Source organism: Gymnodraco acuticeps, unplaced genomic scaffold (genome assembly GCF_902827175.1).
Source record: "Gymnodraco acuticeps unplaced genomic scaffold, fGymAcu1.1, whole genome shotgun sequence".
Classification (NCBI taxonomy): Eukaryota; Metazoa; Chordata; class Actinopteri; order Perciformes; family Bathydraconidae; genus Gymnodraco; species Gymnodraco acuticeps.
This window is the reverse complement of record NW_022990042.1, coordinates 1,833,378-1,858,066: the sequence shown is the minus strand read 5'-3', so window position 1 is coordinate 1,858,066 and position 24,689 is coordinate 1,833,378. Positions and strand designations below refer to the sequence as shown.

General features: G+C 39.2%; 2 protein-coding genes across 6 annotated transcripts in view; both read right to left on the bottom strand.

The window, feature by feature from the left end:
• Positions 1-9,712, bottom strand: part of LOC117545482 (probable cation-transporting ATPase 13A3) — a 28,539-nt gene extending 18,827 nt beyond the window's left edge. For 2 of the 5 annotated variants that reach the window (XM_034215272.1, XM_034215271.1), the window contains exons 1-8: positions 9,303-9,712; positions 6,394-6,463; positions 3,838-4,011; positions 1,918-2,091; positions 1,741-1,811; positions 907-990; positions 699-768; positions 467-601 (exon numbers count right to left, since the gene is read on the bottom strand). In XM_034215272.1, coding sequence (XP_034071163.1) covers positions 467-601; positions 699-768; positions 907-990; positions 1,741-1,811; positions 1,918-2,091; positions 3,838-4,011; positions 6,394-6,444 — 759 coding nt within the window. In that variant the 5' untranslated portion in view covers positions 6,445-6,463; positions 9,303-9,712. The remainder of the gene's footprint in view (positions 1-466; positions 602-698; positions 769-906; positions 991-1,740; positions 1,812-1,917; positions 2,092-3,837; positions 4,012-6,393; positions 6,464-9,302) is intronic. The other 3 variants (XM_034215270.1, XM_034215273.1, XM_034215274.1) reach the window with 3 other exon arrangements.
• Positions 9,713-9,917: 205 nt separating this feature from the next.
• On the bottom strand, positions 9,918-24,686 carry LOC117545486 (nucleolin-like). Its single transcript, XM_034215277.1, is given in 17 exon segments — positions 9,918-10,235; positions 12,804-13,018; positions 13,120-13,246; positions 13,357-13,490; positions 13,568-13,697; positions 15,678-15,835; positions 15,972-16,101; positions 16,357-16,514; positions 16,605-16,728; positions 16,816-16,887; positions 22,435-22,504; positions 22,506-22,570; positions 22,643-22,735; positions 23,653-23,781; positions 23,851-23,940; positions 24,028-24,103; positions 24,535-24,686. Coding segments are annotated over 17 exon segments (1,836 nt in total). The 5' UTR covers positions 24,538-24,686; the 3' UTR covers positions 9,918-10,173.
• Positions 24,687-24,689: the final 3 nt, after the last annotated feature.

Below are 24,689 nucleotides of genomic sequence, written 5' to 3'. Positions count from 1 at the left end.
GGTATTGGAACAATCGGAACTAGTAATGCATCCTTGCTGTTGTATGCCTTTATCAATCAGTGTATAAAAGGCAAAAGTCATTGTTTTGAGAACACAGTTCATCCTTGATTCCAAGTTTATGTTTGTGCCAAATCTTAGGAAAATACCTCCAGGCGTTCATGAGATATTGTGTTTACAAGAATTGAACGTAGTATACTATAGGTTAAGCGGAGGCATTGAAAAATTCCAATGAACACCCAACTACTCGGAAGACAAATATCAACATGTTCACTGAGCATTCAAATACAACACAATGTCTGTTAAGATGTTGTCTGCACATTATGACTTAAAGCTGATCGAACACACCAAAGTTGGAGCTTCCTAACACAGAATTGGGACCATCTGATTAGCATGTGAATGCACCATTAGCCTCTGCCTTCTGCTTTTCAAGTTATGGAATAAGAATATTAAGTTTTTCATGACTTACCTTTTTAATGGTGTACAGAGAGGTAGCTATTGAAATCACAGACATGAAAACTATGGCTGTAGCATAATAGTAGTAGTCCTCAGCACTCCACAGTATAACACTGAAGAGCTGGAAGATGTAGAAAGGATTTAAGACCTGGCGAAGGAACAGAAAGAAACTCGTCAAAAATGTGCATTAATGATGTTGGTATGATAAAAGCAGTGCCAGACTTGATATAAGACAAAGAACTCACCTCCTTTATGAGGAGCTTGAACAGAGACGGCACTCTTACAGCAATCTCATTCTCCCCGAAAAACAACCTCCTGGTAAAAAAAGAAAAAACAATAGATAAAGTGCATATTCTGATGATTCTGCCAGTTAATTGGAATACATTTGACTTTTAAATATTGGTTATTGTGATGAGAGAATAATCTGCAGGAAAGATGCTTGCATGTGTGTACCTGTAGTCCTGCAGTGTTTTAGAAAGTCCAGAGCTGTGGTCAGAGTGGATGCTCGCGCAGCTCACCTTCACATCCTCCAAGCCTCTAGAAAAGGCACACACATTCATTTCATGTGAATAATACATACGGTATCAAGTATTAAATAACACACTTTTTTCCAGAAGCCCTGAAAGGCCAGCAAGGACAAGAGATTGAAATCTGTTCTAAATAATTGTGTTTTGTTTTGTTCTGTGTTAGTTACTTGAAAACAGGTGAAACTATAATGTTTTAACAAGGATAACCCTTCTATGTTCATGTTTTCCATCTGTGAAACAGGTCAGGATCATTTTTGATATTACTTTCTTTTTCATCTGTGAATGCGAGTGATATTTTGTTGCGTAGTTTTGATAATCATTTCGGCCACAAGATTACCATAGTACTCCATGTTCTAAGTAGGACTTAAGAACTGATTAAGAATGAACATTCCACTGCAATATTCAATAAACACCATCAAATGATATATCACATGGAGAAAACATTAGAAATGATCCTTATCTAAGAGACCAAATGTCTCACTAAAACTTGTTTTTCATTGAATAATTGGTTTTAGTTCTGTTTTCACCAATTTCCAAGAATATTATCCTGACCATTTTTCTTTCCTGTTTCACCAATGAAAGAAAATCACTTGTTATTCTCTTAAACAAAAAAATGATATATAGATGCAAATGATATAATGTATCAGCAGAAAAAGATCTTCCTTGATTGCTTTTTAGGGCTTCCATACATTTAGTTTGTTCAGCAAGAAGATAAAACATTTCCAAATAAAAGCGCATGGTGTTTCAGAGGGACTCTTACATATAGAACTCAAAGTTCTGTATCATATCGTTCCAGTAGTATTTGGTACTGTGGTGGGTGAAGTAGAGGATCTACAGTAAGAAAGGGAGAGACATATTTAGATATTGTCTGTGGGACAACCATACATAGGAGCAACACATAATGTCAAAAAGCAGCAACAGTTTCAAAATGAGGCACCTGAACAGGCGCCTCATATTTCCCATGATGCTCGTCGTGCACAGCGCTGATACCGTAGTCTCCGGCTCCGTTCGGCAGCTGAGCTGTGGACATCAGATCCAAGCTGTCGAAGGGTTCCTTCCCTGGAGCCAACATCACGTGTACTTTGGCTCGAAACCATTGACTGAACTCATCCTGTTTAGCAATATAAAGAATAGCTTTTGTTTTCCTTGGCTGTGAGATCACACTGAATTCATCATCAGTAGGAGGTGTGTGGTGGAGTGGGTTGTGCGTTGGTGTTGGGATCAGGGGGTCACAGGTTCAAACCCCACTGAGGCTGAGACTCTTCACCCCAAAGTGCTCCCGTGGGGATGGCCCACAGTATTGAGTATGTAAGTCACTTTGGATAAAAGCGTCTAACAAGTGTCATGTCATGTAATCAGTAGAGTAGTACAGTGTTTGCCAAAAGAACGTAATACATGTCAGGATGATTAGTGAGCAGCAGCACAAGACTGAACTCAGTTCTGTGAACGAAGAAATAGGTTAGCACAAGCTAGAGTAAATCTCTTTTTTAAACGTACTGTATTAAATGATCTGTTGTGACCTTTTGGTATATTGACAATAAGAGTCTTTTTCTATCTGTTGCCAGCCAAAAATCCAAATCCAAAACAGAAGCTATTTTAGTTGGCACCCCAAACCAGGCCCAGTCATCCCCCATAACCCACATTACCTTTTCTGGACAAAACCTACCCCTCTCCACAGCAGTTACCAACCTGGGTGTAAGATTTCACATCTGACCTATGACACCCACATCAGACACCTGTGCAAAACCTCCTTCTACCACCTCAGGAACATTGCAAAGCTCCGTCCCACACTCTCCCTGTCAGATGCAGAACAACTGGTCCATGCCTTCGTCTCCTCAAGGCTCGATTACTGCAACGCTCTCCTCATCGGGACTCCTAGCTGGAGCCTTCAGAAGCTCCAATACGTACAGAACAGTGCCGCTAGGATCCTGATGAGGGTGAGACAATACAACCACATCACACCCGTTCTTCATCCACTGGCTTCCTGTCTCATTCAGGATCGCACTACTGACCCATCAATGCATCCACGGGAACGCTCCTCCATACCTGAAGGAACTTCTCACATCTCAAACCTCCGCTCCACAACTAACCATCGGCTTCGCCCCCCCGAGAACCAAACTCCGCACAATGGGGGGATTGGGCTTTCTGTGCAGCTGCTTCCCTCCCAGACCACTGAGTACTCCACAGACCACTGACGCCTTCAAGAAAGGCTTAAAAACCTTTCTTTTTAAAAAAGCTTTTGATTAAACTTTTGTTTATTTTGTTTATGCCTCCTATAGCACCTTGGGATTGCTGTGAGCAATGAAAGGTGCTTTATAAATCGAATGTATTATTATTATTATGATCAAATAATGCAATTCTTAAAGAAATCTCCAAAAGTCATACATCTTTACTGCCAAATCACAGCATTGATTTTTCTATGGTATTCTTCAAGGTCTTGGTTTCCTAATGTGATATTTTTGACCATTTGCATCACTTTTTGAGTGGTCAAAAACAGTTCAAACTTGCACCAAACTTGTGTGACAAAAAGCATTGATCCAAAAATGTAAAAACTTGAGATGAGAATGGCAATACTTATGTCATAATATTCTAAGCACTTAAACACTCAACACAAATATTTATATACACCTGACTAAAAGAAACTTTTTGAATACAGAATTCTAACTGGAAAAGCAGCTCATCTTCGGCTTACTGCTGTTTATATATAATGACTGATTGCAGTTGTTGTACGTGTTGCGGTTGCCAAAATGGTCAGCTAAATGAAATGTAAAGTCATATAATGTACTCGAGCAGAGAAAAATGTATAAAACAAGTAAATTGTGTAAAAAAAAGAAAGCAATTTCTGCCGTTTTCCTACCGTGGTCCTGAGCAGGAGTGTGTGTGCGTCTCTCAGCGAGGTGTGTGTGCAGGTACCCTTAACGCCCCACTCAGGCAGCCAGTAGAGTAGGAGCAGCAGGAGACCCCCGGAGCACACGGTCCCTACACCCACCAGGATCATCTTCCATACACAGGGCCGATAACCCCACACCTCCTGCACGGACACACACTCATGTAAACACACTGAAGGGTAACACTTCTCTCTAAATGACTTGCTAACCTTCTCATCTTAATAGCCCCTGGAAAGCGGGCTATCCAGTAACACGCAAATACCAGGACCCTGAAACTGAAGCAGCTAAATGGGATTCAGTCTACATATAATTCACATTTTTACAACTGTACCCTAAATGTTATTATTTACACGTTTCCTACTCTAGTGTCGTCTGTGAAAAAGGCCTGTTCTCATTCTAGAGTTTAAAAAAATTAAATATTTTTTAAGTAAAGTAATTTCACTGTAACCTAGAACAGTGTTTTTCAAAGTGGGGGCCGCCAGGGGGCACCAGGGGGGTCACGCAAAGTATGAGGGAAAGGGGAATTTTTTTTTTTTTTTTAAAGTTACATTTTTATTTATTTTTTTAGATGTTATTAATAACTGCATATCTATCAATCTATGTGTCCTTTGATGCCAACATTTTTTATTTTTTTATATTTTATTTTTTTGTTTTTAAATCACACGACCGACCGCCCTTCAAGCCAATCAGAATCGAGCTGCCGCTACTGAGAGTGAAACTGAGTATCTGCTCAGCTTTTGGAGCAAGTGAGAGCTAGTGAATATTTCGCTCTGCCGCTGGATGAGAGCACGGATGTAGCAAATGTTGTGGTTTATATATATGAATAATATAAATGTTTATTGTTAATATTACTGTTGAATATTATATATAATATTATTAAGGCATAAGTAGCTTTCAAAAATGCTAAAAATATATGTTAATTGTTCATATTACTGTTCAAGATGATATAATATTATAAAGACAGAAGTCACTTTAATAATGCTTTAAAAATATGTTCACTGTTGATATTACTGTTTAATATTGTGTTAAGAATGTTTATAACAGAAGACACAATGAATGTAATGAATGACAAACAAAAGATAAATACAAAAATGTTTAGAAGAATAACTGATTATTAATTATTAATACAAATATATATTAAGAAAATGTATTAAGCTGTATGATTCATTTGTCATATTTTCCATCATAATGTACTCATCATTTAAAAAATAATTGCAACAGGGGGGTCCCCGCCAGAGGATAATGCTCTATATGGGGTCCTTGGCATGGCAAAGTTTGGGAACCCCTGACCTAGAACAAACTTTGCTTCAACAGGAATACATATTTATTTGTTGGGGACTATTTTCAGTAGCCGATTAACGGTGTATTTGGATTCAAGAGTTATGTTTCACTCAAGAAACAGGGCAATTTGTCCAAAATAATCGGATAATCAGTTCCAGAAATGTAAGTGGATTACAGTCAACTCTGCTCGATAAGCACTCTTGGCAATATGTCTTATCACATACTGCTGATTGCCACCTTGAATTAGAGTGGACATACTTAAAGGTGGGGTAGGTCATTTTGGAGAAACCAGCTCGAGCGCTAGAATTTGAAAATACACAGCCGGAAAAAATCTGCCCCTTCCTTCAGACCTCCTTCCTCCAACACACACGAACGCGCACATGACCAATGAGGGCACGAGATAAGTTTGTGCACAGATGGGAGGCTGACAGGCAGGTAGGCCATCCAGTTACTTTAGCCGGGCCGGCTTCCACAGATGACATTTATGTATTTATTGTCAAAGCATTTCATATATTCATTGCTATCGGGATGTTAAGAGCATTCCATGGAATATAACAAGAAGCGTTTCTCAAGTGAATGACATACCCCACCTTTAAGATGCAAAATGTGGTGTTTTTGGTTTTTAGCTGATTGCATATAATTGAGAACTCTGATGTTTAGAAAATAAGTTTGATGTTTACCAAACATAGGTGAGATTTAGAAGCCCTGATTGGCAGATTTAGCCCAGCTAGCTGTTTTAGCTTCTTCCAAGTGTTAAAGCTAAGCTAACAGGCTGCTGGTCGTGGCTTTACAGTAAACACGCAAAAACAAAAGTGATAACGATCATCTTTTCTTACTTTATCTAGTGTTTTCCCACAAAAACTATTTAAAAAACTGGGTATATGCATTGTGTATTTCTTTAACTTATTGGTTATTGACACCCTCCACCCAAAACTGCTCTTTTATTAAGCAATAAACCTGAAATGTGCAATATAAAGACAGTGCTATGACCACTTTACGTAAAAAAATAATATTTTCATAAATGTCCCAATCGTTTTTATTGTGGTCGCAATATTTTAATATGCTATTTATGTCACTTAGTTTTACTTAAATTGCTGCTACACATTTCTTTAGCCATGGTAGTTTACTCATTGTCTTTCTTTTTTCTCATACATGCCTTTTTCCCTGCTATGCCACTTTTGCTGTAACGCTGTAATGTCCTCGCTGATAAAGGAATTCAGATTAGAACAGAAATGGATAATTACCATCTCATCCTCCAGTCCCTGGTTTATAATCGTCGGCTCTTTCGTCTTCATTCTGTCTGAAGTTCAACAACTGAGAAGAAAAAACGAAGAGAGATCATTTTCTTTACTGGAACTCCAATGGGTGGTTTACTCGCTGACGCTTTCTTATCACAGAAGTCTCTACTCTGTCTGGTCAGCAAACATGTTGCAATGCTAATAACAGTCATGGACTTGAAATGGCCAAGTTCAATAACTTTGCAAACTGAAAATAAACCCCAAAAAACAGAAGTGAATATTCCAGTAATCCTCACAAAAGACTAACAGATGTTTGTTAAGCGTTCAACATAGTAACACCATTGAGTAAACCTTATCTACCTGCTATTAATCCGGAGGAAAAGATATTCCCTATCTTCATATCGGTCACGTCTTGAGACTTGGTGAAAAGCTTCCGGTACATTCATTGTCTTGTTTTTGAAACCTTTTACATATTGTCCACATACTGGAATATTAGCTGAGTCAATAGTTGAAATATGGCGTTACTCTGGCTTGATTGCATTGATTTGATTGAGTGCACTTCTGTAGGACTTAACTGAGCCTTTTAACACACTGGCAACTTTATTGACACATTAGTGCGACACTCTTAGATGTGAAGCATTGATCCAGGACAGGATGGGCAGTAAAACATGGAAACCTTTGCACCATGCAAATGTTACTGCTCAATAACTGTCACACCTACAATAATGTTTGACTCACAGCCAAGCACTATCATGTATGAGGTCATCTGGTATTTTACATCTGTGATTGTACATCTGTGATATTTACATGTATAGATTTATGATAAGACGTGATTTTATTGAGTGCTGCATTATTCTTTTTAGCATTGTTAAACTGTCTCCTGCCATGTTCAAGGATCGTTTTGACCAATGTTAGGCTCTACGTGCCTCTCTCACATCTATATATCACTGAACTCCGCTCCCGTACTTATTTTGAGAAACTTGGGCACAGGTATTTTTCTGTTCCACAAGCCCAGCTGGAAAAAAGGATACTTTTATTGGAGATTTCCAGATTTAACTTAAGTTTCTATTGCCTTTAAAAAACTAAATGGTTTCCTTTTCTTACCTTTCTCTACACTATACTGTTTATTTATACACAAAAGTGTGTGATTTGTTTTCATTTAAGACTGCTTGATCATTTAGGGCTTGTATGTTGTTATTTAGCTGTCTTTGTGAAACACATAACTTGAATATGGATAATTGCTCTTTAAATAAAGATTACAAATACCAAATGTAATAGTTATTTTGTGCACTTCTGTACAGCTATTGTTAAAAAGTAAGTTGAATGACTGATGTTTGGGGGGTTTCTGTAGATTTAGAGATAATATTGATATTATGCATTAATTGGGCCAAGATAATGCAATTAAATCTTATATCAGAAAAGTCCAGCTCCAAATTCATATTTTAGACACTTCCTCCACAGTTAATATGAAACTTTATTAATTGCATTTATATAACTTTTCAAAGAGAAAACCAATCGTCCATGACACATCTAACATGATGAGACAAAAGCTTTGTCACCATCCCTCTTGTGGTGGCAGCATCATGCAGTAAAATAAAGTAAATATTGCAGCATATAAATAAATAGAAATCCTGTTAGAAACACTGCTGCAGTCTGCAAGCCAATGGGGACTTTGGATAAGATTTATTTTCCAGCCGGACAAAGACTCCAAACATAAAGCCAAAGCTACACCGGGTTGGCTTCAAAACAACTATGTAACAGTCCTAGAGCAGCAAAGGTCCAGATCCCAATCCAGAAACAGTGGCACTGGTCCCCATTGCTACCTGACATAACTTTATAAACAAGTTTTTACATGACACATAACAGATGTGCAAACTTATCTACATGGACTCAACTCATGCCTCCCCTAAATAATGTGCTTTTTTTTCAACTTAAATTTACAATTAGCACACTGACATTATATTTATTAGAACTGCCTAGTTGATTGATCAATTCATCGGATATTTTAGTCTTTAGTCAATTTAGATGTAGTTTGTTGATTAGTCACAATGTGGCTCAGTGGGTAGTGTGCTGGACTTCGAATCACAGGGTAGCAAGTTCGAGTCCCACTGCGTCAGCATGTCGTTGTGTCCCTGGGCAAGACACTTCACCCCAAATTGCTCCTGTGGGGATTGTCCACAGTACTGAATGTATGTAAGTCGCTTTGGATAAAAGTGACATGTAATTCAAAATGTATATTTTTCTCATGCAGACTTACCTTTTTTTCAAGAAATTTTGACGACATTAATCTGCTTGAAGCTAAAACATTAAGGTTATGGACACAAATGCATGAATAATTGTAATGCTAGAACATTCCAGTATTGTAACCGTAGCCTACAGCTCTATTATTAAAGTGATATAATAATTATTCTGTAATGGGCCATTCTGCATAGAGTACTTTGACTTTCAGTAGTTTTAAGCATAATATGAGGCCAAGAGTGGCTTTACTTGTACACCATGAATGTACGACTCGTGTACTTGTTACAGTATTTTACACTGTAGCACCTACCACTTCCATCACTTTCCAACAAATCCCACTAACCAAAACAAACTAAAAAAGTTATTTAACCTGAAGTTAAAGGGTAGAGTTTTTACAGATACGTAAACAACATGTTTAAAATGCGAAAAGGGAGAACAAGCTCAAGTTAGAAGTTTCCTATCAGAGAGAAAAACAAACAACCCCAGTTTCAACAGTATTGCATCACCAAACAGTGAATGAGGAGCCATTTGCAGTCACTGTTTGACACTTTTGTTACAAAGTTGTTTCTTTTTCGCAAGTTCCTTGTTGAGCCGTTATGGAGCTCCTTTACCTTAACATGAGACTGAAAATGAACACCGTGTGAAAAACCTCGAATTCACGCGAATTAACAACTTACCGACACTTTTCTCTTCTCAATCAATGCACGATACGTTGCATAGTCAGGTGAACTAACGGTTGCATCAAAAGTTAGCTCGCGTGCCCCGTTCAGCAGCCTAGCAACACTGGAGATCGAACATGTGTCTGCAGACACCCGCCAACACAACACAACTCCACGCCGCGCGGAGACAGGACCGTCCCAAACCGGTCCATTCAGAAGGAAGTGAGGAAAACAGGATGTGAGGTCACTAAAGGACACCGGGTTTTGGATTAGTTGCTGCAAGTTGCAACAAATCGAAGTGTGCAAGAGGGGGGAAAGGGTGACGGCCCCTCATGTACTGAGGCTCAGTTCGTGCGGCGGACGCGGATTCGAGCCCAGGCTCGAACCCCTTTACGTGTCATCCCTGCTATCTTACACGAGTCATTCTTCAATAAAAGAAAACCTTGCAAAAAATAAATAAAGGGGGAATACTGCTTCACTTAGTCATTAGCGGGAGGATCTGGCATGTTTAGCTAGGAGTTATTTCAGGTCAGTGGCTGAGAAGGTTTCAGTGACTTGGCTGAGATTTTAGTCCTTGCATAACCTTTTGGTTCTTCACTACAGATGTTACAACAAACTCAAATACACAGCTGGTGGGGATTCAAATATAGTTTATCTTCACAATTAATCTTTTAACAACAACATTTGATAAGTAGGAGTTTTTTTAACATCTGTTCATAAAAGTTATGAAGTGGAAGGTTTAAAGTCAAATATATGATCATCTACAAGGTGTTATGTGTCTTACAAAACAGGTAGGACTAACAATGCTCATTACATTTTCACAACCTTACATAATCAAAATAACTGGACAGTTTTTAGATTCATCTCTGTTTAACTTTTCCCAGTCCAGTTAGCCTTTATTTTCAACTTCTTTAACAGCATCCTGTGGCGCGACAGCTCCAGATTTTTTACCTGAAGGAGAAACAAGGCAGAAAAATTGTTTTATTTACACAAGAAACATCAAGCTAAACCAGTCAATAACCAATATAAGACAGTAAATTAAAGTTGCACAAAAAACTAGCCCTCTAATGACAATGAACAACATGAGCAAGCAACAGCTTTATACTAACAAAGGACTGGCTTATCTAAAGCCAGTTGAGTAGCACTTGAAATGTTTTGGCTCTATGAAACTTATATGATTCTGTTTTCTTCAAGTTTGTATCTTCTTGGTCGAATGCACTTATTGTAAGTCGCTTTGGATAAAAGCGTCAGCTAAATGCAATGTAAAAACAGCTGAGTATTTCAAAGCGTCATATGCAAGGACAGTACAAATATTTTCTAAAAGAAGCTGCCAAAAAAGAAGGTGCATTGCATTTATTAAAGGTCCCATGTCATGGCCATTTCTACTGATCATAGTTCCATTGTTGAGGTCTACTAGAATAGATTTATATTGTGCAATGTTCCAAACTCACATTGGTTTCTCAAACAGCATCTCTGTATAGTATGTGTATTCACTCTCTGTCCTAAACGGCTTGTTGGAGCTCCTGCCCCCCCCCCTCCCCGTGAGACCAGTGGTCGTCTGCGAGACACAGCGAAACCCAGCCCGAAACACACACACCCGCAGCCTGGCTGGGAGTTTGTGTGTGTGCCCAGGCTGAGTTCCGCGGTGTCTTGCCGACCCCACACCAGTGAGCCAGCTCACAGTGCCCCGCTCCTCGCAGCAGCGAGTCTCGCAACGTCCTGCCGAGTGTGTGTGTGTGTGTGTGTGTGTGAGGAAGTCCGCGGATTGGTCCAAACGTAACAGCTCCGTGGACGTTACATTACGTCACTATACCCGAAATACTTCACTATACCCAAGAAGTAAACAATGGAAAAAGAGAAATCTCCAACGAGGCGTTCTGGGGCAGCACAGACAGGTCTTTTCTGTGTTACGGCCCGTACACACAGCAGCTTTCGGCGATTTGTCCACCGCTTCCAGCGCGTCTCCGCCCATTGACTTTGAATGGGGATGACGTCACTTTCCCTCGCTTGTCGCCGAACTGCATTGTGGGGGGGCGAGGCGAAGATTTCCAGGATGTTCAGGATTCCAAAGTTGAACAATGTTCAACTTTTGAGGCTGAGCTGGAAGCGACAGCCAATCAGATCCGTTTATGCAAATCTGACAGTTCAAGCGCTAGCCAATCAAACCGCGTGCAAGCTGGGAGAACCAGACCCGCAGTTCATTTCTATATTCCACAAAAATGGAGGAGAACTTAGTTATTGCGGTAGCAAATCACCCGGTTCTTTATGACCAGTCCCTATTTACTTACCGGGATACAAACCGGAGGAACCAGGCATGGAGGGAGGTGGCAGAGGCTGTGGGGGAAACTGGTAGGTTTTCGCTTGTTTGGGGATTTTATATCCAGTTTACTTCGTTGCTAGCAAGCATAGACAGTATCATTAGCCAGCATGGAATGTAGCATAAAATAGCACCATAGACATTAATCTCATAAATGTTCAAAATGTTAAAAGAAATAGTGGAGAAGAACCGGGTTTTTTTGCTTTGTATGTCGGGGGCGGGAGATTCATGTGATTGGTTGTTGGTCGCGAAATCCCCAAGCTTTCAGACACGCCCAGCTCCAAGATTTTCAAGATTTTTGAAAAGCTGCTGTGTGGACGTACCGTTAGAGTTTTACTCGCTACAGAGTGTACTTTGAGGGTTTGACTCTGCAGATCGTTTATATGCAGAAAAACCTTCATAACACACAAGGGGACGGGTAATAACCGGAAAAGCATGACATGGGACCTTTAAATCTTTTTTAGGCCTAATTGTTGGCCACTTGTGAGAGGTGCAACATGTTGTAAACATTTGCTTATTTAAACATAGAAGACACAGCAACATTAACATCTATAAAGTTGTGTTTGAATGTTATTCCAATATTCTTTTAGCTTAGTTTTTGGTGTCCTCCAACTAACCACCCAGGCAATTATCTGGCTCTGTAGCTGTGAAATGTAAATTGCAAATATGTCTCTATCAGGGCTTTCTAATCTTGTGAATACCGGTATTTGTCCACCATTATGTCATACTTCATATGTCCACAAAAAGATGTTACAGATGCGCCTAGGAAATACTAAACAACCAAACACAAAAAGTATGCTGCTCAGTAAACACGGATACATTAGCCCAGAATGTTTCCCATTTGTCCAGCACATAGAAATATCCCAGGACTAGCTGGAACAGGACTAACTTGTTTGCTACTTGGTTCTGGATAGAAGGCATAAAGTGTGTTTGAGTTGAGGTTGAAAGCAGAGATTTAGCCAAAAACAAGAGTTACTATACAAAAAAACAACGCGTAAAAAGATGCTCTGCAAATTAGGGGAACTGCGGATCATTCATTGCATGTTTGTCGACTAGTCCCCTTTGACGTTATCAGTAGCCACTAAATCCAGTGTTACTATGAAAAAATAACACTAATTAGATCTTTCTTCTTCTCAAATTCTTCTTATAAGCATACAACTACAATGAGACCTTGATACACGCCAGTTGAACTCAAACATTACCTTTCTTTTTTCCTTTCCCACGTTTGTGTTTGCCTGCCTGACCTGCAGACTTCTCACCAGGTGCCTGGGGGGGCTTGGAGGGGAGTTTCAGACCTTTCGCAGCCTGGACCTTTGCATAAGTCACCGTCACTTTGCTGCCATCGATCTCACAGTCCTCCATGGTTTCTTTACCAGCTTTGCAGTTGTCTTCATTCTCAAACTCTACAAAACCAAAACTGAAAAACATTTCAATTGACACAAGTCAGTGTAAATCGGACTTCCGGAATAATCGAAAAAACATGTTCAAATGATGACAAAAAAACGTGAGGCTACCCACTTTTTTGAAACTCCTGTCTCTTTATCTACAGTGACTCTTGCACTTGAAGCTCCTTCAAAGGCACTTTTAAGAGTCTCGGCAGTCGTCTTCTCAGCGAGGCCCATGACGATCAAAGTTTTTAATGAGTCTAAATGGGGGGAAAAACACATTGTGGCTTTGGAAACACTTCCCATGTATGATTTGCAGTAACTAAGGCGACACCGACATGGATAATAGAACATAAACAATCCCACATACATTTTGCCTGTGCAGACCCTTCTTCCTTGTCGCAAAATTGTACTTTGATCTCCCTTTTGGAAATTGTCAATTTCTGGGATGACTGCAGGGCCTTCTCCGCGTGTGCCGCGGATGCAAACTCAACAAACGCAAACCTGCAGAGGATTACAGATGTTCTTGAGAACAGTCAAATGCTTTCTTTATTTGAAAGGTGAAGTGAACATGTACTTACCTTTTTGGTTTGCCTTGGCTTTTAGGCAGGTTGATACTAATGGCTTTCGCAAAGATTTTCTTGATGTTTTTTTCTTGCACATTGAAAGGCAGATTGCTCACAAATAAGGTTTTATTTGGATGAGCTGCAGCTGTGAGAAAGAAAATAGATAATTTGTCACCAGGTCAAATTGCTAAATCCAGATTTTGTTGATGGATATTGAGATGTTAAAAAGGCAGCAACAAACATAGTTGAACCTCTGAACCAGAGGTCGCGTTAACTGAATATTTCCCGTCAATGACAGATTTTTTCTAACAATGACTGAAAAATCTGAAAGCAATCCGTCAAAATGACGGATTAGAACACAACTCGGAACAGCGCCAAAAAGTCCAACAGCGGCCCACATTATATTACATCCTTAGTGGCCAGGTAGACTGAGGGCGATCTACTGGACTCTACTGTAGTCTGTAACTATTATTTAGTCATTCACACCCCTTTCCAGTTGGTGGCGAGTGTGTGTTATTAAGTAGCTATTGTCTAGTCTTGTTTTTGACCTCGTTGTTTACCTTGTTGTTTAACCGGCTTTAGCAATCGCAAAATGTCACGGCAGCTGATCGTCCGAAGCTTTTTTTAATAAGCCCAGTAATTGTGATGGTGTGGATAAACGAGGTGAAAAAAGGGATTGATGTGGTGGAGGATGAAGGACAAGCCACTAAGACTGACAACGTTCAGCCAGCGGCAGAGGGGCAAGCAAGTGGCAAGGAGTTCAAGCGGGAGTACCAGGTTCAGTGGGAGCAAGAGTTTAAGTGGCTGAGGAGGGAAGATGGTTCTGCGACATCTGTAGAAAAGCTAAGATGAGTAACGGATTTGTCTGAGGGTGCACGGCGATGCAGAAATCAGCGTTCAGGCTACAGCAGGTCAATTGAGTTGTTCTTGTAAATGTTTTGTTCATATTTTGATCGTAATTATCTCATTTAAAACGATGGCATTGTTCATATTAGCCTGTTTAGGCACAATGGTCGTGGTGTTTTTAGCGGCCTCTGCCCCCCTCTGCTGTGCTGTCAGTGCAGGAACAAATAAATCATTCATGTTCGTGTTGACATGAAAAGTGACCACACGGTCGGTGTCTCTGTTCATCTTTTTGTTTCTCCATGCCCTTAAAAGTTCTGTATGAATCATTAAAAAATAATGAATGAATGAACATTTGCTGCTCAGTACCCAAACATAAATATTAAATATGTCTCATCTCATCATTAAAACATGAAAAATAAAATGACGGGTAATAATGGATTATGACGGAAATGTTACGATCCTGTCCGTCAAAATGACGGACAACGAAAAAGTCTAACGCAACCACTGCTCTGAACCCAAAAAATGGCCTGCAGGTGTGAAAGGCATGTTTTCTTTTCAGATTTTAGGGCGAAAATAACGCAATTTATCATTTATCAATTTATCATGCCAGGAATTCTAAAAACAAAAATGATTTATAATGTGCAAATGCTTCAATCAGAAAATGTAAAACTTTGCTTAAAATAGTGATATTTCACTTCATAAAACCACTTCATGCTCTATTTCAAAAGTCAACAAAAATAAAACCGTCTGCTCCCTTAAAATAAATGCAATTCTGTGTTCCTGACGGAGATGGAAATCATGAACGGTTTCAGTAAATGAGTGAAACTTCAGCTGAGCTGCAGGCCATTCACACAAAGAATAGACAACAAAAGTGTGTTTAAAGGGGCCCTATTATTCTCTCCTCAGGTTCATATGTATATTTCTTGGTCAATCGCTTAGAGATGTCCGAGCCCCTTAGCCTATCCCGTACAATGGGTTGGAGAGATAGCCAATAGAAGCAGGAGTGTTACATGGTGATGACACTGTAAAACTCCCCGATATTTATAAAACTTTGGGGCACTTGACAAAAAAGTTGAATATTTAGAGATTACATTTTCTCGCATTTTAGGGGAAAGGAATTAAATCCCCAAAAGTTTTATTTTTTAGGCATTTTACCAATAACTGCACACAATAAATGTTTCAGTTCTCTCCACTTCTAGCCATGTTTGTGCAGTACTTTTAAATGACCAAAAAAATCACCTGTTATTAAGAGTACATTTCCAAATATCCAGTGATCTACCTTTAGTGTCGTCTTTGTTTTCATCAGTTTTGGTGACTTTCCCTTTCTTTTCTCGGACTTTTTCCACAATCAGAACACGGTCACTCATCTTGGCTCCTTGTTTTTGCTGCAGCACTCTCCTGGCAATAGCTTTGTTTGGGAACTCCACATAGGCAATGCTGTTGAAGAATGAAAAAACTATTTATTCAGTACAGATTACAAATCATTATCATCACAATCACATTACTAAATATATCAATTAGGTTTTGTGTACCTAGAAAGTGAACCTTAGAGCATTTGTTTTTAAACTCTTACCCTGTTTTGGGGGTCTCTGCTCCACCAGGAAAACGAACACAGGTTCCCAATTTGAAGACTTTCAGAATGTCTTCTGTTGTCGCTTCGTACGGGATGTTCTTCAGAAACAAACATCTGCTATCTTTGGCCGCTAAACACAGGACAGCCCTCAAGTTAGACATTTCATATTTAACAACCTCCGTGGACCTTATGGTGTTTTACATTCCTGTATAAAGCCCCCACAAATCCATTATTTTAGTTATTGAAAAACAACCATACTCATATGAACATAAGTTTTATAAACTCAACAATGAATGCCCTCTAGTGGTTTAAATGAACACTACTGCTGCACCACTAGGAGAAAAGGTAAACAACATAGAATTAAATAACTACATTTTCTCGTTACCTCTTTTTTCCTCAAAGGATAGTTTTGGCTTCACCTTGTCTTCACTTTTGACTTTTGCTTTGGCAACCTTCATGGGCAGCTCATTCATCATATGTCCATTTAACATGAAGCCTTTCAACAAGTCCATCTCTGAGGCCAGATCTACGAATGCATATTTTCTACAAGAGCAAAACATCATTTGTTAGTTAAGTCAGTAGTTTTAGTAGCAGCACTAATAATTCTGTGAGGAGTAGGAGCAGGATTCTCACCTGGACCGGTCTAATCTGATGGCTTGAACCAGGACGCATTGTGTCAAGAAGTAGTTTGCTAACGAATCTTTGATTTCCTCAAATGTTTTGGAATTGTTCAGGTTACCAACATAGAGACAAAAACCTGCAACAAATAAGACGGTGGAATGTGTGAAGGAAAGAATTCAGGAACCTTTCAAAATGAAGTCTTATATTGTTATTCACTTCTTACCATCGTTGATGAGCTTAATTTTCTTTGGCGGGGACACGTCTACTGTAGAGCTGGCCTTCCGCTTCCCTTTTACTGGAACACATGGAAAATGTAAGTTAGGACAACTTCATCACCCGACAGTTCACATTTTGATCATACACACTTATATAATTCAAGAAATTAGCCATCTACTTCATAAATATTTGTCTGAAACTGATTTCAGAAAGATCAGGTAAATGCAGCTCAAGAACTTATGGAATTGTTTTACTCAAACATTCACAGTGAGTCAATTTTGTGCGTTCAATGGTGATCTATTTTAAGCAAATTGATTAATTGATCAAAATGACTTGTCTAGGTGTAAAGATCTTAAAGCAGTTGAGATCCAGTTTGAACAGAGAAGTCATGTGCTTGAGGTTTAAAATGATTCTATTTTGAGAGAACTTTTCCACAACATTTCAAAGACCCAGAATAAAATGCGCATGACCATTTACAACCTTTAAGCACACAAACAAGCTGTACACTTTGATCCAAAAGATAATTATTGTATGAAAAGTAAATGGTACGGTAAGCAAAAGTGATGATAGACTGAACGTCATGCATCAACCCATATTAGAGCTACCTTATGTCAACAGCTACTGCAAATATATGACCAGAGGCCTGTACTACGAAGCAGGATTTTCGCTTAGCCGGCTAACTTCAGGGAAAACTCGGGGTTTCCGGTCCTACGACACTGGTTCTCTTTTTAGCGGGCTAGATCTCCATGGTAACTTATGCTGAATGGCTAGCCTGTTCTGGAGCAGGTTAGGTTGCAGGCTAAGAGATCAACTCAGTGAAAGCACCGCCTGCTGACCAATCAGAGCTCAGTGTGCGGAGTTTAAAGCGATCAAGTCATATTACAGGAGAAAGGAAATACAGTTTAGACTGCCGTTGCAGGAAAGACGGCCGGCAAAAATCATCGACTGTGTGAACGTGAACATTAATAGAATATCACCTCCCATCTTCAGAGCAATCTGACTATTATAACATTAGCGTTAAGAAAGCTTACTTAAATATCTGCCACAACATAAGTAACCGGATCAGAGTAACATTAAGTACAGTCTGCGGCATATCACTTCATAATGTATCATATATTTCCTTATCTGAGTCAGCTGAGCCGTATCAGGCCGTGCAACACTCACAGTGTCACATAGCCTACTGTATGCAGAAGTATTATTTTAAGCAACACATTAAGTTGACGAAACACTCGAGACAAATGTAATTAAAGTCAGATCCACTCGTGTCTTCGTGATATCAGTGATATCATAAACCTGTTAATGTACGCATTCAAACACTTGTTCTGTTACCAGCTGTATTCACCTTGCAGGTGCAGCTATGTGGCTTTGATCCTGGATAAAGTGTTTAAGTCATGGATGTTTAAAGTTGAACTTCTTCATATTTCATTCAGGAAGTATGACGCTGCGCTGTCAGTACGCTTCTCCATGTTTGTGATTGGTCGAATGCTCCAAATACCACCCCTTTCATGTGAACGCGCACCTAACTAGATAGGACACGGCTGGCTTGAGCGATCCACTTGATAACCAGCGTCGTAGGACCGTTTAGCGAGAGCGCGTATGTTTTGGATTAGGCCAACCGGCTAACTCAAAACATATCCAGGTTAAGTTGAACCAGCTTCGTAGTACAGGCCTCTGCTCTATCGAAATCAGTCATTGACACGAAGACACATTTTGACTTGTATACACTGTTGGAAAGAGGAGATTCCTAGCTTTCTAATGATATCAGGATTGTTGTTCTACTCCAAATATTAAGCAAAATATGTCACATTATATAATGACTGTCACCGAGTCATCATTTTGAGAAAAAGGCCTTTAAAGTTTTCTCTTCTCTGGAATCCATCGATCTGATTGATTATTAGCAAATGATCAAAATACTCCGGAGGGAAGATATTTTCGTTTGGATTACTGGTCTGGGGGAAGCTCGCGTGTGTATATGTGTGTGTGTGTGTGTGTATACTGTGTGTGTATACTGTATACGTGTGTGTTTGTGTAATTTTGCGTTTCTGTGTATTGTGTTTGTTTCCCAGGGAAAACACTAACGAGAAACACCAGCTGTTGTTATGCCTGCTGTGACATTAAGTTACTCCGTTCTCCGCTTGTAATTATGCCGTTACAAGCTTCAAAGTTGTATTTATCATCTGAATTTGCCGAAACAAGTTTAATATTCTGAAAGCCAAGACTTTGTTTAATTGAAATCAGATGAAAACAAACTGTAACGGAGCCTGCCGTGTTATCTATGATTACTATACTCTTTCATTCATAATTTCAGCCAGACGGAGGGGGGGGCGGCGCTGTGGAACAGCAGAGTGGCGAGTGAGAGGTGTCGTCTTCCCTTTACAACAGGGGTGGCCAACCCGCGGCTCTCGAGCCGCATGCGGCTCTTTGCCTAGTTTCATGCGGCTCTTCAGTTCATATCGAATTTTATATGTGTGAGTTTGGGGGAGAGACACTGACTCCTGACTAGTGTTGCACGGTGTACCAATACTTGAAAGGTACCGCAATACCCTGCCGTTAAAAACGGTACGATTCCTCCGTTTCATTAGTACTTTAAGAATGACGGAGAAAAGTACTCCGGTGAGAAAGCGCTGTTTAATAAGAGCCGTGTGTGTTCAGCGCTCTGCTTCCACTCCCTGCACTGCAGCCGTGCCTGCAGCCCCTCCCTTCTCAAGCACGCTCTAAGTCCCTCCCCTCTCAAGCACGCTCTAAGTCCCTCCCCTCTCAAGCACACTCAAGTGCCTCCCCTCTCTCGTGCACGCGCTAGCTGCCAGAGCATGTGAGAAAACGAGAAGCATGGCTGCGGGCTGTGGGAGTGCAACTGCCGCTGCCTTGTTGACAAGAAAGACGCCAGAAGCGAAATTTGGAAGTATTTGAGCGATATCTCTGACAGTGAGGGCAAGCCTACGGACACCACGAGGCCTGTCTGTCAGACATTTATTAATTTGATTTAATACGAATTCTTGTCATTTATTGTATTTATTGTTCTCATTGTTTAAAAGTGTGTGTTATGGTTCTGGTGTGAAATAAAGCACAATAATTACATTTAAGACCGTTTCCCTTTTTTAAAGAAAATATCGAAAAAGAATCGGAATCGCAATTCTTGACTTGGTATCGAAACCAAAATGTTGGTATCGTGACAACACTAGCTACTCCTGACAGTTAAACCTGATATTTAGTAGGTCTGTTAAGTATTGAATGCTGATAATTCTGACGTAATTTGGCCGGTCAAAGTTGTTTGGCCTCGGATAAAATCGCTCCGTTACTTTCGTCCCGTGTTATGTATGTGGTGTATGTGTGGTGTCAGTATGAGAGGATGACAGCGCGTATAATTTGTATGTGGCCCAAGAGCCAATCACAATAATACCTGCGATGCAGTGAACCAATCACCTTTGAAGGGGGGAAAACCTATCGTTGATTAAACATTATCCAGTGTTTCCCCTACCATTGTCTTGGAGGGGTGCTGCGCCCCGCCAACGGAGCCCCGCGCCCCCCCCCTGAAATTCAAGGTGTTTAAAAAAAAATATATATTTTTTTTTTTTTAAATATATATATATAGCACCAAATTGCAAATAATCTATAACTACTGTCACTTTTCACATTGAACATGTGCTCTTTTATTAAATAAACTAAACACTTTCATTTTAAGTTGTGAGTTTAGTGTTTTTGACCCTAAGAAACACTGATGCATTATTCAATAACAATAATCCACAGCTCCTCTCTCTGCTCCAGAGGATTTAAAAAATATATATCCCAATGCCACAAAAATGCATCAGTGACGTGGTTGAAATCTTGTCTCCAGAAAACAAAAAACTGAAACAAGCGGTATCAGTGACTGTGTGTTTGATGTGGCTCTTTGAAGTAACATAGAAAAAATGTGGCTCTTAACCTCTGACTGGTTGGCCACCCCTGCTTTACAAGCTTAAAGAATGTATTTATCGTGTGATTTTGGAAATAAAAGTTTCATATTCTGCCAAGACTTTGTTTGTTTAAAATCAAACAAAACACACGAACCCCGTTTATTTTTAAATGAGCCGTTGCGACTTCAGACTGATTTCGATAGAGTGGGTCACATATATTAACTGATTCAATGTTACATTATATGGAAGTTTAACTATAAACGATTCCTTAAAAAATTGTTTAATTTAATATAATACAATCCCACGATTTTTCCAGGAATAGAAAATAAAATTAATCTTAACAACTGGATAACAATGAACATGTAAACCCTGAATTTAACAGCAAGAAGCGGATGAGAGAATGGCGGCGACTTACGATTGATTAACATCATGATAACAAAGCAAGAGGTGAATTTGAAGAAATGCACAAATAAACAGGTATGATCCATATTTTGTTGGGATGGTGCAGTCAAACCAACTTCTAATTGTAAGCATCCCAACATTTTTGCCAATTGATTGTACAATTTTACACCTGGCAACATGTGCATATACTATATGCAGATTCAAGATTCAAAGGCTTTAAGGCGAGACACGGCAGGCAAAAACATCGTTTTTCATGCACTGGTCAATTTTGAGCTATACTCTAACATGTTTTCTTTCAGGCTTTTGGAAGGAAAACGTACAAAATACACATTTAAGTGTTTATTTGACTATAGTTTGTCTATTTGCGTAGATTTCTCCTAAATTCACCAAAAGTTAGCATTCTAACGTAACATAAAGTACCGCGACCGCTGTGTGCACCATGTAATCAGAGGTATCGCTGGAAAGCTGTGTCTCTCCTGCACAATCTCATCGGATCCAAATATGGTCATTTCCTTTGTATCAGCAACCAATCGTGAAAGCACAAAGGGGTCTTAAACCAAGAAACAAAATCTCATTGGCTGGTGTCAATTTCTGACAACGTGATTCGTTCAGATGCGTCACGTGGTGTGCTAAAACACTTCCTGGTTAGCTTTCTGCTAGAAATTGAAATATTGAAATCTCAAAATGGCAAAAGAACAGCGAAAAAAACATTCACAAAAAACAACAACATATTCCTATCAATATTCTGAAGGTTTTTACAGAAGTTTTTGTTCATATATCATTCATAGCCTGAATTATACAACATTGTATACCTAAAAACATGGTGAAAATGGATATTTTAGGGCTGTTGACAGTATTTTCTGATTTATGGAGTGATAAAAAGAGATATCCAAAATCCATTCTGTAAAAACTTTAGATTCTAATATGACTACAAAATGAAACAAGAATTTTGAACCTGACTTTATCCAAAGTTCAGAATTGTGTTCCTGAAATGTATTACAATATGTGCATATTTAATGAGATGATGGCTCATACATGTGAGGAAAATAAATAAATATTTATAAATAATGCAGAGAATGTTGTAAGTGACCAGGATGCAGGAGTTACAAAAGTACCTATTGTACAGTAACATTTTTAATAATGAATGTTCGTTTTAACATTTAATGTGTTGTAATAGCGCCACAAGGAGGAGACTCATCCCTATTACACGTAATCTGGAACCACAGACTGCTTTGAAACATTTGGGAATTTTGTTTGGGATTTGTTATTAGGACAGAAGAGAACAAAAAACAGAAAAAAGACCACTCCATAACTCTTATAAGTATCCTTACCTGGAGTCTTTGCAACAGTCGGTTCTGCTCTGTTGGTTTCCTTTTTAGCTCCGTCGCTCTCCCCCCCCCCCGCTCTTCTTCTCCCAGGCTACAGATACTGCAGCTGTGCTTCCAGCAACAATGTCCATCTGACATTCTGAAGAGAAGCTGGGTTACTGGCACCGCTCAGAACTCAGACATTTACGTGACGTCATTTTATTTGCAATACCTTCAGATTCCTGCTTCACATCTGTACTCTCACTGGGGGTATCCTCCGTGGAGACGACTGCCTCAGCCGAAGGGGCGATCTCGCTTTTTGTTTCTGTAAAAAACAGAAGGGATTTGATATAAACAGTGAAAAAGAATAAGTGCTTCTCACTAAAGATCGATTTTGAGGAGGAGTATCATTTTAAAACTGAAAAACCGAGTGCCAACTTTTGGACGTTACAGAATATTTAAACAGAGAATACACAACACCTTCAACTTAAATGAATATAAACACATTTAATTGGGGGAAAAGTAAAGTTAGCCATTCACCTGATGGTAAAAGGCATGTTGTTATCCATCTCATGTTTGAAGCTTAAATACTAAAGTATATGCTGCCAAATTGGCTATAGTGAGGATATACAATGTGTTATGTGGGAGGCTCGTAGGAATATATGTAATATAATCGGTTAACTGATATGAATGATAGTATGTTGACAAGGCAAAAACGATTGGACCTAAGTTCAAAGATTACAAATGCCCATTGTTTTGCTACTCAGGGTTTCGTAAGGGTTTTCAATGACAAAAACGTACTGTTTAATGTAAAAAGAGTTTAATGTTTCGTTTAGTTATATTAATTTTTAAAGATGGATGATGCATAAAAAGTGTGATGACCTTTCACATGGGAAACATACAAATGAGCCAATTATGTGGGAAATGCTGGAAGAAGAGGGAAAAAAACACTTTTCTACAATAATCTGTAGATATTTATATTTGCATATATGCATTTTTTATGTGGACACCTCATTTGTGATACTGATGTTTTTGTGTATTACTTTGTGCCTTGTATATATGTGGGATGCGTCAAATGCTTAAGGTTTGATATAGATAAGGCCACAAACTAAGAGCATCTGTAATATTCAAAGCATGACGAATTACAATACATCTGTAATATTAATGAGTAATGTTTGAAATTCATTTTCTAGAAAACAAAAATGTTTGCAATAGTAACTATGATTCTTGGAAACATCTTACCGCTGTCCATGATCTGATCGCTGGTTCTCTTTTCTGCATCAGCAACTCCCCCCTTAGACTTCTCGTCCCATGATATATCCACAGTAGAAGTACTTCCTTTTACTTCAATGACGGCGTCCATCTGGGGATCTAAACACGCAGTTTGTTATTGGTACAGCTCACAGATACAAACAGACATGTGAGATGCGTTTGCAGTACCTTGTTCATCTTGGTTCTCCTTGGGAGCATCTTCTGTTACGACTATTTGTTTGCTTGAAGAGACGATCTCAGTCTGTCCTTCTGCAACAACTATTGTATGATTTAAAGGTATTGTTATTATGTCAAAACAGCCAGCTAAATGTAATCTTCCACATGTTTATTAAATAAATGACTTGCCAGTTGTAACATTGTCCTCTTCTTCTACAACTTCAATTGTGCCAGCTTGGCTCTTTCTTGTACTACGTCTAGTAGCCTGGAAAAGAAACAAATACATACATTTCAAATCAGTAAGAACTATGTTCACCCACACACAGATGGCATTGCAACTGAAACAGTTATTCACATTATTTGTATGTGTGTTTTATTATCTTGCGTCAATGGCAGCAGCATTTTTACAAATGCAAAAAAACGTATGAACTTCCCCCATTTGAATATATTATTACAAAATGTCTTCACATATAGTGAGGGACAGCTAACTTGTTGCTTTCCATTTAAACAGGCTGTGCAGTTGTAATGTATCTGCTGGAAACAGCTAGTACAACTCAGGTGATTATCAGCAGCTAGCCAACTGTTAGCTTGCAGCAAATAACCTAAAATAACGCAAAGCGGAAACATTAATTCAGTGCACTTAGTAGCCCTTTAGAATAAATGTAAATTAACGTAATTCTAACGTTAGATGTTTACCATATTTAGTGTTACAACAGCAGACAATCAGAAACTGGTGCAGCTAGCAGTCTTTCAGTCGTTCCTCCGGTGAATGCACGTGTGTGTTGAGCTAAAAACACCCACATGCTACTACTCTGCGCACTGCGCATGCGCTAACTATTGACTAACGGATG